General features: G+C 24.6%; 1 protein-coding gene across 2 annotated transcripts in view; it reads left to right on the top strand.

The window, feature by feature from the left end:
- Positions 1-2,040: 2,040 nt before the first annotated feature.
- Positions 2,041-14,359, top strand: part of LOC111640289 (neuroligin-4, X-linked-like) — a 227,224-nt gene continuing 214,905 nt past the window's right edge. For both annotated transcript variants that reach the window (XM_023386307.1, XM_023386299.1), the window contains exon 1: positions 2,041-2,998. In XM_023386307.1, coding sequence (XP_023242075.1) covers positions 2,566-2,998 — 433 coding nt within the window. In that variant the 5' untranslated portion in view covers positions 2,041-2,565. The remainder of the gene's footprint in view (positions 2,999-14,359) is intronic.

Below are 14,359 nucleotides of genomic sequence, written 5' to 3'. Positions count from 1 at the left end.
GTAGTAAATCCATGAAATTTTAATTATATTTTAGTTTTTCCTTCGTCAAGAAATAATTTAATACTTTCTACATTTTCACTTTTTTAATTATATTTATAAGTTTACGTTCTTTTAACAAAAAAGAAAAAAAAAACCAACATTTTTCTGGAGTAAACAGTATTTTTTATTAATATAAACAGATCATAGTTCTGTCATGAAAAATAAACATAGATTAATTAAAATAATTAAAAATATAACATGTAATGTTTTTAAGCAAATATTTACAACTAATGTAAGTAAAATGTAGCTTCAAAGATTAAACTAAGTCATAATTCTATATGAAAGGAAATTTTTAAAAATTATGATTATTTTTTTAATTTTTACTAGTGAAAAACCTCGTTTTCTTTCTTAATTTTTTTTATATAAAATGCTTTATAATGGTTTCTTTAGATTTGTTTAAAAAATTGGCTTGTTAGTTAAGTTTTGATACATTGTATGTAAATAAAAACAAGTGATGTAAATGAAAGAAAAGAAAAATGAAAAATAAAATTATGAAATATTATAACTTTATAATATATAATTAATGTTGAACATGTTTTAACTTTTTAAACTTTAATCATGAATATTAATGGAAACTTTCAACATAAGATAAATGATTATGTTAAATTTATAACATGTTTCCTAACCAATATTATATCATTAAACACAATAGCAAAAATCCATCTATTATACTATCTACAATGATAAAACAACATTCTAACTGGAACTAAATGTGCACTTAATGGTCTTTATTCTATCCTTTATCTCTTTAATCCTAATAAATCTTAAAATAAAAGCTTCGGATGGCTCGTAAATAAAATGCTAAGTAAACACTTATCTGAGAAATTTACAATCGTCAAAGATAAAATATCCAAATTGATTTAGAAAATATTCTTGCTATTAACCCAATTTCATTTATTAATTATCAATGAAGTTTATGCAATTGCTTAAATGTAGTTTAGAATATTTGAACTTGATTGCAATTTTCCAATATGCAAATGATGTTTGGCATTGTTTGAGTTTAACGAAGCATTAAATTATCTTCCTTGACTTTATACCTTTAACTATATAAATATTCTAAATTATGCCACGACTAAAATTTTTAATAAATATACTAATTAAGTGGTTGACATTTAATATTTAAGATAAATGTTGATACTTTATCATAATTTTATGAACATTTAACAGTTGTGAATTATTGAATTCCTTTAACATCTTTCAAAATTTAATTAGTAAATTTTATAAATTTATTTTATTTTTTTCAAAACTATATTAAGAATTAAATAATAAATATTTTGTAAAAATATCCCTTAACACTTCTTTAAACTTAACAGCCTATACATACTTAACTGATTACAAAATAAAATATAGTGCTTAATTATAGAGGAATATAAATAATGTCAATTAAGTATATGTATTTTAGTTCATTTTAACATTATTTAAACATATATATTATTTAAAATGTTTAAATTGTAAAATAATTAATATAAAGAAGCAATTTCAAAACATAATTATATATGCTAATAAATAATTTCATTTTGACAGACTGAAATGAAAACTTTTTATATAGCTGATTTATACATCAATTATTATTTTCTCTTGTTGCACAACACAAAGAAACGAAAAGGAGAGCTTAAAAAAAGACAAAGCACGATAGCAGGGAATAAATTAAAGATTGTTAAAAGGATCATTAATATTTGACGATTACGGTGAAGGGTAGAAGAACATTAAACCGAATTATAACATTAGACGTAACATAAAATTTTTTTTTTGTGCGAAAACCACAGGTGTTATACTAACATTAAGTGAGAGGAAACGTAAAGCAAATCAAAAAAGAAAAAAATTATACGCAACGAATCGAATTTCTACCTTCTACATCTTCTTTCTTCAAACACAACAATCGACAAATTGAACCGAATTCAATTTGCTTTCCTTCCCTCTTTCAATAACTTCATCCATCCCTCTGAAATCAGTAGATTCTCCCTCTGTTACTGCGCATGCCTGTGGAGAAGAAGAGGAGGAAGTAAAAGATGCGAGTTTTAGTAGCAAACGTAAGCCAACCAGAATCGGTCTGTTCGCGACCTGATAAACAACTCCCGTCTTCCCAATACAGGATAATTCGAAATACTTAGTTTGAAAAAGTTCCAGTAGTAAATTTAATACTTGTCATGTTCATTTTTCATATAATTTCTGTACTAGTGAGTACAAAAAGATCGAAATATGGAAGGTGCAAGTTTTGCTCATATTTTCTATACTGAAGATTTTTTCTGGATTATATTTCAATCATTTTATAATCATGAGGATAACAACTGTGTTTATATTGTGCCTTTTACTGGACTTTATCAAAATCTTGGGCATTTTAAACCCCTAGATTGAAATGAAACTACTTTACAACTCGAACTCTTTATCATCTGGTGTGCTTTTCTGATTAATTTTTTGTAGTGATTTAAAGGAGGATAAAAATCTACTATATTATCAATTCTTCGTGAGTCTGATGAAATCATCAGCACTATTGGGATCAAAGTCGAGTTCAGTATGTGATAAAGAATGGCTACGTTAAACTTCTTGATGATTTTCTTGACTGTTGCCATTACTACATGGCAGTGGGTGGCTTCCGATCCCAGACGTCTCGCATCCCGCGTGGTACCCACCAAGTATGGGGATTTAAGAGGATATACCATATCTTTGCCTCATAAAAGTCTTCAACCAATAGATGTATTTTTAGGTGTTCCCTATGCTAGTGCCCCTGTGGGGTCGCTTCGTTTTATGCCCCCGGTAACTCCACCACATTGGAAAGGAGTAAGAACAGCCGATAGATTTAGCCCTGTTTGCCCTCAAAGGTATCCTGATGTCAGCAATGAAACAGAAGCGTTGAAACGGATGCCTGCTGGAAGGCTCGAATATCTAAAGCGATTGATTCCTTATCTTAGGAACCAGAGTGAAGATTGTCTTTATCTTAATATCTATGCCCCTTCTGGAGGTAAGCGTTTTATTATTTAAGCAATTTTTAAGTGAGACTGCTTGTATATTAACTATATTTGATGGTATTAAATTTAAAAATTTTGTTAAAACCACTAACATTAATAATTTTTTATGTAATTTAAAGTAAAGTAAATGAATATTGGCATTTTATACGATTTGCGCACCTGAAATTTCGATTTTTTTTACAGAATTCCTTAAATAAAGCGTTAATAAATATAGTTTGTAATTTTTATATTTTTTACTTTATATTAACCTAGACGATATTTAGGGAATGCAATAAATACTTTAAACGGTATCTTATAATAAAAAATTTAATGTAGTCTTTTAATGATAATTAAATTTGATTACTATGATCAAAGATATAGTCAATCTATGTATGAGTGTGTATAAAAGCAATCATCATTAATCTGATCTTATGCGTGACAATTTATCGCATTTTGATAAGAAACACATTAGTTCATCGGCATGAGAATTCTAAAGTAGATATTCTTCGATTAACCTATCTTTTCAAGTACGAGTTCTCAATGTGTTTGGACAAAACCTTTTGACACGCAATTCCATCTTGAGGATTCTCTATCAAACTTTTCATATTTATTATGTTTCACATTGTAAAAGGTGATACACGAAATATTATATTTGAAACGAGTTTAAAATATAAAGTTTTATGAAAATATTCCTTAACATCTAATGCATTATTAAATTTATGTTTATGCACTAGTATTAATTTAATGTAGTAGCACATTGTTAATCACGCATTATATACCGTATAAATCGATAACTCCGTTTTAATGGGATAACGGTAATTGATAAAACGTATAATACAACGTAGCACATTACATGTTAAACCAGACGGAAAGCGATTTTATTATCATAGTAACAAGGCGATATGTAAATTATGACTACGGCACACGAAAAGTGTAAAGTGGAATATGTGAAATATAATCAGTACCGAATTCAAATTTCGAGAAGTGTATAGGTCAAAAGAACAATCCGAAACGATATTGGGAACCAGCCATTCGGAAATATTTGCCATAAAAGTTGTTAACGTCATCAGAATATGAAAATTTTTTCTTCATCATGAGAGAGGTGGTGGTAGTTTCAAGTTGTTTCCATGCACATCAGACATTCTGTCAAGATGCCTTTACGTTTTGGCTATCGACTTTTCCTCTTAGATAAGCAGAAAACATTAAAGCAATATCCATGTGATTTTACACTGGAATTTTTATGTTCGAATTTATTTTATTGAAGATATTTTGAATGAATGTTGTACATCAATGTCATCGTCTATTTAAATTAACAATTTAATTTCTCTAAGATTAAACGAGTAAAAAAAAAAAGAATCTTTGATATTCGTAATTTAAATATCTTTTCTGTTCGTGTTTAATTTGAAAGTTTTGTAATACCCGTTATTACTGATGTAATGGTACAGGTTATTCCAGTTATAAAAAGTTTTAAAACATTCTAAGAATGTCGAAAATTATATTTTAAAATTATTTTGTACTGTAAAATTGTATTTTTAATGTACTATTACCTATTTAAAAAGGACATTACACTATATCAAAAAGTGTATTTAACGACATCGAGGAGATAATATTAAAAAATAAATTGAATATTTTTGAAAATGATATCAAGAAAATTAATTTTATAATTTATTTATAAAATAAACATTGTAAATATGTAAAATCTCACATTTAATGTTTAAAATTGATGATAAAAACATATATTTTCATACTAAGTTGCTAATATATTCACGTTAATTGGTAAGTACATTTTAAAATACTTTAATGGGTGAATTTTATCATTTAACACTTCGAATGCTTTCACATATAATATTTTAAAGAAAGTAAACACATTTACAATAAACTAACACTTTCTGTCGTGAAATAATTATTTTAAAATGGAAATTACTTATGAAAACTACTATCTGTAACTCTATTTTCTTCACAAAACATATTTTGTTAGTATAAGCAAATATATTAGACATAATCTAGCAAGAGTTATGAATACCCGAGCCTTTTTAGAAATACATGTTGTAATATTTGTAAATTAGCTCATAAAATTTTTCTATTAATTTAAATTCATATGAAGTGTTATTTCTTTATAATTGCATATTTATCTGCCTAAAGCATGTAATTTGCTATGTATGTTACTTTTGTAAGACTTTATGGCATTTTTAACATAACACAAATTTCTACATCATACGTAAGATGAATATTTCATTAAAACTTTTTTAAAAAATATATTAAAGTTTCTAAAAATATATAAATTTTAAAAAGGTTTTTAAATTATATTTTTAATATATACGTTCAAAAAATGTAGGTTTATATTAAATTATTTAATAAATAATTTATTTATACTTATAAAGCTTATAGTAATATTTTGTAGAAATTAAAAAGTTTGGCTAGTAATTCTAGAAATGATCGATTAAATAAAACTTATTATGCATCAACGTAAAACATCCGGCAGAACAATCAGTAATGCTAAGCGAGTGGAAAATGATATAAGTTACAGTTATATGAAGTCACAGAATTCATTTCTCTGCTTTACTTTGACGTGAAATGTCGGAAAAGTTAGTCTTGATTGTAGGACAAGCCTGCTGGGTGACAGATGCTAAACTGAATGGGTGAAATGCTTCAGGCCCGAAGTTACTTAATTCCTTACGGCTGAAAGACACAAGATAAGGATAATTAAACAAAGTAATTTAGCACAAGATGCGAACCGACAGCCTCCTTGATAAGGACAAACAGTCCACAACAATATCTGTCCTTCATTTCCGTATTCTAATGTAGAAAATGACTAACAAATTTTGTTAAAACAAATATTTAAAGTAAAATAATGAAAATTTTGTGTGTTAATGTAATAACGAGTAATTAGTGCTGATTTCTAAAAATAGCTATACAGTTGGCCTGGATATTCTATTTAAGATGCTTCTCATATCTAACATCTTCTTCGATTATAAATTTTCAACATCGACGATTAACATTTCATAAAAGTTAAAAAGATAATTAAAAATATAATATTTAAATTATTATATATAAACGATAATTTTATATATTTTTAGTAATCAATATTATATTTATCATATTCGAATGCAAGATAATGCTATGATGATAAATCTTCGTCTTCCTTTTTATATAGATCATTCAGGTATACCTTATTTCAGAAGCACATTCGAAAAATGTCTTCGGGATATATATAGATACAGATATACTTGTAGGAATTTTATCACCGGATAAGATGTAATCTAAGATATATCGTTATTTTATTTTATAGATCCAGTCTTACACCATTACAATTCCGTTTACAAAAATGAAACAATTCTTTATACGTGACAGATAAAAATGATTATCTGAGAGGAAATATATAAAAGAAATTGTCACGTTTTCCTTTTACATACTTTTACGCCTCATAACTAATCTTTGCCATTTCTTGCACGGATTGCACTCAATCGTGTGTATTGTTGTACTGGTAGAATGTTGATCGATGTTGCAGCTTGTCTCTCGTCTACTCTTGGGAGAGAAAGGGTCACGAAACAATCGCTGCTTCTGTCATTTTGTCAAACCTTTTAATGCAAACTTTACTTGGAAGACATTAAATCAAAATTAAGTTAGATTGAATAATAAATCAATGAATTTTCAACTACTTAAACAGACAAAGTTATTTTAAATAGTAAAACTTGCTAATGAACACGTATAACTTTGATAAATTCATTTCTTCATACTCGAATTATTATTATTTCCCCCCGAACTCTAGAATTAAGAAAAAATGTTACTGGTATTATTTTTAGAAACTTTAAAAAATTTTCCATTAGATTTTCGTTTTTACTAAAGAAAAAGACATTATAAATAAAATTTTTTGTTTCTCCATCTAAATTAAGTTAGACGGATTCAAAGAACAATAAAACAATCCTAATATATTCCCTACCATAACTTCTTGGTTTTAATATAGCATTATTTTATAATAAAATTTATTTTACAAAAAAAGCAAAAATGAGTTACGTCTCAAATAATAATCTCAATTAATTCTCAATAGCATATTATCAAAGAATTTTACTAGATATAATTAATAGTAAGCAACAAAAATGTTTAAAGCCAAGTTAATATTTTATGTTTGAAAAACACGTTTACAAAATAATATAATTTGTTTTCAAATTTTTTTAGCTTTTATATTTTATTATTTTTCTATGTTTTTTATATATTCCCAATTTATATGCATTTTTTCATATTTCATAAAAAAAAATCGATTTATGTAGTTATCTCATCGATAGCATCTTGGAATATCTATTTCTTTTTCAACAGTCAAATAATGTCCATGTTTTTTCTTAGTATAGTACTCTTGCAAATCCTTAACATGTAACATTTTTTTTTATTTTTATTTTTTGCTTACGAAGCCATAATGCATCTTAAAACACTCTTTCCTTCAGACTCAAATAATCAATTTAACTTCCTTTCCAGTTTAAATTTCCATAATTTAGATACAAACTCTCCTTAAAAATAGAAACATGATTCTAGTAGATATAAAAATAGTATGAAAACTTCGTGTAACTTCAGTTAACTTTTTTACATTTGAAAATTGACTTACTAACTTAAGATTGTACTTTTATAATGAACACAATTAGTCAATTAGAGAATGGAATTGACAAATTCAAGCAAATAAAGAAAAGAAATCTGCTACTTATATGAAATCGAGCACGATTTAATTAATAAGAGTTCATGGATTTTTAATTCTTCCATTACGATTTCCCTACTACTATAATAATAAAATAGCACTCCTAAGAGCAATTCATTTCAGTTGGCGAACCGTAAAAAATGCAATTATAATTAATAAACTCTCTTCTTTCCTTTAGATGAGACATCCTCTTCTGCATTACTTCTTATCCACTCCATTAGCCTATCTTTGTATCGATTGTTTCTCTAGTTGTACAGAGAATATCTAACTTTAATATCATTCTGAGTAATATAGGTTTTTTTTTATTTTTTTATATTCTTCACATTGCGTTTAAATAATTTATATTGATCATATGTTTTCTTTTTCTTTTTTTTTCTTTTCGATTCTGTGACAGCTTCTTAAATAATTTAAAATGTAAAAGCTATTTTTGAGGATAATCCATTTTGATTTAGTATGCATCTTTTATTGGATTATGCACAAATGAAATATTTTTCTGTTTTAAATAGAATCGTTCAACGAATACAAACTTACTGATTCACGAAAATTTATTTTAAATTCAAAAAGTATTAAAGTAAAAGGAATTGTTTGCATAAATGAATCGTTTTATGTGTATAATTTAAACGTGTTGCGACTTTGTTTTCTTAAAATAATTAATACTGTGCAATGATTACTACAGATATATTATTTTTTTATTATTTAAAGTAGCATAAAGTTTACAACTTTTAAATATTTTTTAGATAAAATAATAATATTTATTTTAAGAAAAATAGGTTTACTAAATTGTTTATATTTTACAAAAGAAAATGTACTGTGAAACATATTTATGGATATCAGAATTTATCCTAGCACAAAGAAATAATAGGATATAAAAATATATAAATGCTATATAAAAATATATTTTTAAAATATATATTTTTTAAAAATGGCTTTGTGTTTTCCTGAAAGCAAAAATTAACAAAGAATAAAATACTAGAAAATAAATTATATATTTAGAAATAATGTAAAAGATAGAAGTCTTCAAAAATCAAACTCGAAAATAATGAAAAAAATAATCGTCTCTACTATGTATACCGTCAATAGATTCTTTTTTTTATTAAATAAAGTAGCTTACTATACGAACATGTCTTTCAAAGTACTTTATGTCATAGAGTATTTTGTTCAATGGGATTTCTGCCTGATAGGATATATTGTACAGTAATACTGTCAATCTTGGTTCAAAAGAAAACGCTATTGTTTGTGATTTCGTCCATCACAAAACTTTTCCAATCATTCGATTAATATGAATAGATACAAAAGAGCAAAGAAATCAAAAAAAAAATTTTTTTTGTAACTTTACTGATTGTTTCAAAAGTTTTGTAAAATATAACGTTTCTTATTAAATATACTGCATTTGTTGATTAGTCGAAATGTATTCCATTTACTCAGCATGAAAATTTGCTATGGTTTGCAAAGAGAAATGTTGAAATTATAGAATTAAAAATAATCTATATTTCAATTTGGTTTTACTTCTTGTAAGAGTTTTAAAAAATCAAAGAAAATTTGAAATATTCTTAATATTTCGAATTTACTATACATGAATGGAGAGGCTTTTATAAATGAAAATATTTCTATTTACAAAATAGAGAAAAATAGCTTAAACCGTTAAGAATTGATAATTGGGAAAGTTGGAAGAATTCACTTCTTCCTAATAATTTTTACCTTTCTTTCGCTTGTAAAGTAATTATTCTGAATGTTACTTCTCTCAAATAGAGAAAGTGGCAGCTGACGAAAGATAATGATTTCCGATGAACATATTAGTAAAGAAAAAGAAGAAAATCGCAGATAAACAAAACGTCTAACTATCCTTAGAAATCAATGCCAAGTCAGCTCGACTAATAAGTGGCATTACTTCGCTTTGGTCTTAGCTAACTTTCTTTATAACTAACGCAGATGTCATTCACATAAGTTGTGATTGTTAGTCACCTTCGTCATTTAATAAAAGAATACCACCAAACAATAACTACTAACTGAAGAAATCGATATGTTTTATGGTAGGTAAGAGGTTTAAAAAGTTATTCTTTTAATAAATTCTGTAGAATGTAAATAATTTTGTATAATAATTTTTTAACTGATGGCTAAAGCGTGACTGAAAGACACTTAATAGTTAAGAAAAATATTAAAGCTTAAATTCTACTGAAAATATTTCATTTGTAGTTTTATTTTAAACGAATAAATATATCACGAAATAAAATATTCATGATGAAAATTTTGTTAGTAGTTAAGTGTCCCCTTAAAAGTTTTTTTTATAAAATTCTTTTGATATTAATTCATTAATGATTTATTAAGTTCTATTGCAGAAAAAAAATAAATAAAAATACTTGTTCTGATTAATTATTAACCTGAATTATATACATAAAGATTTCTAAAATAATCGAGACGTAGTCAATATTTTGTTACGCTTGATAATATAATTCTGCACGTTTCCAGCTTGAAACTAATCACAATAACAAAATTAGCTTAAATTGACTGTCGGATGCCATAATCCCGATTTGCAATTAAAATAACCCAATTCAATCAAATGATTGTTTTCAAACTTCAATTTAAAAATTCAAATTTCAGATGTGAACTGGTAATGATGAAAATTTTCATTGAATTTTAAACTTAATTTAATAATAAGAATCTTAAACATGACAAAAATTGCTAATTTACAAAGTAGAAATCGAATCTTAGAAACAAAAAAAAAAAAACAAAAATCCATAGTTATCCCCATGGATAGAAAATAAATTCACTTTGTACACGGATAATTAAAGAAAATAAATTCGAAATTTCTTTTCTATATAGACTATTATGTTATTATTCAGTTTTAATTTATTTTGATTGAAATCATATTAGTAATCCTTAATGCCTCATATNATAAAAAAAATTTTGTGCCATGTTTTTGCAATCACATATTTTTAGAAAACATTTGTGTTAGAAAATAAAATGTCAAATGTAATATTAAGTTAATAAATAAATAAATGTACATATTTAATTATTATAATTGTTGTTATAATAATAAAATATGTAAAATTCTATTTTATCAATAATTAATTAATAATTAATGTAATTTAAATATGAAATTGTAAAACTTTTCATGTAATTTGAAATGAATAAATAAATCTCCGAAAAAACATCCTCCCTAAAATAACAAAAAGTAAATTTTGATTGAAATCATATTAGTAATCCTTAATGCCTCATATAAGAACCCAGAAAACCGATTTTGTCAAAAGTATTACAAAATTCCAGTTTTAATCATAAAAATAAGAACTCCAGTGTTGACTCAGTATAATCGGATTTATCTTTTTTTTCTTATTATTATTATTTTTTTAAAAGAATTATTTGTTAACGTAAAATTCGATTGGATACTCACCAAATCAATATTTTTCATCAATAAGACTACTTATGAAACACCATAATTAGATTCCAAGAAAAATTACAATCTCGAGAGAAAAAGTTCTTTTCATGTCATAACTTTAAAAACCTTTAGTAATTTTTGTCATCGAACTTTTTTTGGTTTTTATTTCTTGTTTTAAATCAATATGGTTAGCAAGCGCGAGTTTATAAGGAGTTAATGAAATTTTTTATCGTCATTATTATGGCAGTTATCGGGAATATCAACGGAAAAAGTTGCATGCTTTTTTAAAAATAAAATAAAATAAATTTTAACTAGATTTAAATATAATTTAATTAGATGTTTAGCAATTATTGTAATTTCAGAAAGTTTTCTTACACTTTTTTATATATGAAAAATTAGACTTTAAATTTTGGTAAAAAAAAATGTAAAGTAAAAATAAATTTAATCATTACATACTTCTTGTAAGAGCCATAAAATACAGAATAGTGATTATATATTTTATGATTACAATGATTAAATATTGTGTTTTTAAATTACAACAAATAAAAATTTCAGTCTAACGTAAATGTCTAAATGTATCTATTTATTTACTAAATAAATTTTATTATTTATGTTCAAAATAAATAGAAAAATTAAATATTTCTTTCTTTTTTTCTTGTACTAATTATTCTATAAAGTTATTAAATATAAAATTTTCAACTAGAAAAAAAAAAGAATCTAAACCTCATTTGATAAATCTTTAAACTTAATAATGCAACGTACTTAAATAAGATTTAAAAGTTTGAAAATTGACATAAATTACAATTTCCAGTTGACAATAGTTTAAATGGAAAATTCATGGAATCATTAAAATAATATAGGTTATCATTAAAATAAGTTTAAAAATATTTCATTTTGATCCCTTTCTAGCAGAAGTGGAAGTTAAATTGCAGTTTGACATCGTTATGTGGAATTTGCACAAATGATTATTTATAAGACCATCGTTATCCACAAACAAACAATAGTCTTAGATTTGAGAAAACATGATGTTACAGGACTGCATTAAGCAAAAAACTAAAGAAATGATGGTTGTATATAGTCTTGTAGAACTCTGCTACTATGGCAATAGGGCTGTCCAATGCCCTTGAGGATTAGGAAATGGCCAAACCCATTAGCTTTACTACTTTCGCCTGTTTTGTCTGCCTTTTCGATACGTTGACTGGAAATGATCAGTAAATTGTATGCTACCACTTATGATAGCGATGAAATAATCATTCTGATTTTCTCATCTCCCATTCATCTACATCATGAACTTATCCACTTCCGTTTAATAAATGGTTGAAATTGCTGGACAAATTTAGATTTTAATATATATTTATGGCAGTTTAGATAAAAATATGTAAATGCTTTTTATAACTGGTTTTAAAAATGTTTTAAAACATTTTTAACAATTAAAACTATAACAAAACATGTTGAAAATTATATCTGTAGAAAAAAATTTACAGTTAAGAAAAAAAATCGATAAAAATATTTTAAAAAATTCTTTTTTAATTAATGATTAAAACTTTTTAAATTAAATAATAAAAGTAATTAAATTATAACATTGTTATTGACACAATGCTTAAATATAATAGCGTGCTTAAATATACTTTTAATTTTAAATTTTTTATTAAAATTTAAAATAAATCTTTTTTGGATATATTATTAAAATTATTATACCAAAATTAAAGGATATTTTACTTATTTCTAAGTTTAAAAAAAAAATTAATAGTTTAAACTTGAGTCTAGTCTATTTGAGTCTATATAAACTAGAAAAATAAACAAACTGATAGCATCTTGTATCAAGAGTTAATAATAAATAATTTAATAGTAAACAAAATTACTATTTAAAAATATTTTGAAATGTCATCCATCTAAAAATACCATTTAAATTTGTAATTGTAACAAATTAAATTTTAATGAGACAGAAATTCAATTGCACAAATAAAATACTAAAAACACTAGTTTTTGTTTTAAAAAAATCATGATGATTTCTGTACAGTAAAAAACAATCAGAGAGGCTAAAGATCATTAGAATCTAACTGTAATTAATGTTTATGGATTCTAATTGAATAATTTAATTGCAAGGGGAGCATTAACTAGCTATTTGCTTTTTATTGCCAACTATGGCAATTAGCATTTATAACCTGAAATTAGTAAACTAAACTGTTTAGTCATAAAGCAAAGAATTTAAAATAAATTTAGAAATTTTTTTTTCATAATTTGTTACATCATTATAGACACGAAAAAGTTAAACGATAGATTTTTATCTTTCAAAATTATTATTTTTTTAAGTTTTAATTGCGAGAAGTAATGAGAAATGATGTTTCAAAAAAAATTTATGTATTAAAATAAATTTTATATTACGAAAATTAAAAATTATATCAAGTTTTGTACATTGATTAACTTTATAAATCTCATTTCTAAAATACAGAATAGATTGAGTGTGTTTTTACATTATATATTACACAATCATTGTAAACTTTTACATTTTTTTATTTATTTAAAAATGTAAAAGTTATAATTATCGTGTATTATACAATGAAAAAACATTTTATGTTTACTTTTAAAATAAATATGATATATAATTTACAAAATTCATTACAATATTTTATTACATTATTGTTAGACGAACAGCATCAGATAAAAAAATAATTTACCTTATCTTTGATCAATTATTTAACATTACTGATACTACTAAAACATTTTTTTTTCTACATACCGTTTAACTGTTTATTTCTGCTAATTATTTAATCGATGTATTAATTCTTATTAATTTTTATTCTGTTTCTTTTGATATACATCGTAATTAATAGATAGAAAATTGGAATATTCAAGAATAGGTCATTATCCTCAACCGTTTCTCGAAACGAATATTACTTAGATTATAAATAAGACATCGTTAGATATGCTATTGTTGGGAAGATTCATAAGGAATGAAATAACTTACGGTTCTAACCGCCACTAGACAAAATGAGATATTTAAATTAAGCCCGCAAGACAGTAAAGTTTGGATTATTATAAAAGTATTTACTTACTAGTCTATGATTTTGATTACATCCGTAATGTTACTCTGAATACTTTACAAGCGATATAGAGTAACTCATCATTGCTTTTGTCCTATACGTTTAAGAAATAAAGTTACGTCAAATTAATTGTTATAAACGTTAAATAATGTCCCTAATAACTTTACATTTTTAATACATTTTAATCAATTTTATTACATAATAAATTAATTTTAAAAATATAAATAAATAAATTTTATAATATATTTTTTTAAAATTAAAATGCTGCGTGTAC

This window comes from Centruroides sculpturatus, unplaced genomic scaffold (assembly GCF_000671375.1).
Source record: "Centruroides sculpturatus isolate CEXI.00-Female unplaced genomic scaffold, Cexi_2.0 scaffold177, whole genome shotgun sequence".
NCBI classification, from domain to species: domain Eukaryota; kingdom Metazoa; phylum Arthropoda; class Arachnida; order Scorpiones; family Buthidae; genus Centruroides; species Centruroides sculpturatus.
The sequence above is the reverse complement of the archived record's forward strand: the minus strand, read 5'-3'. Positions and strand labels throughout refer to the sequence as shown.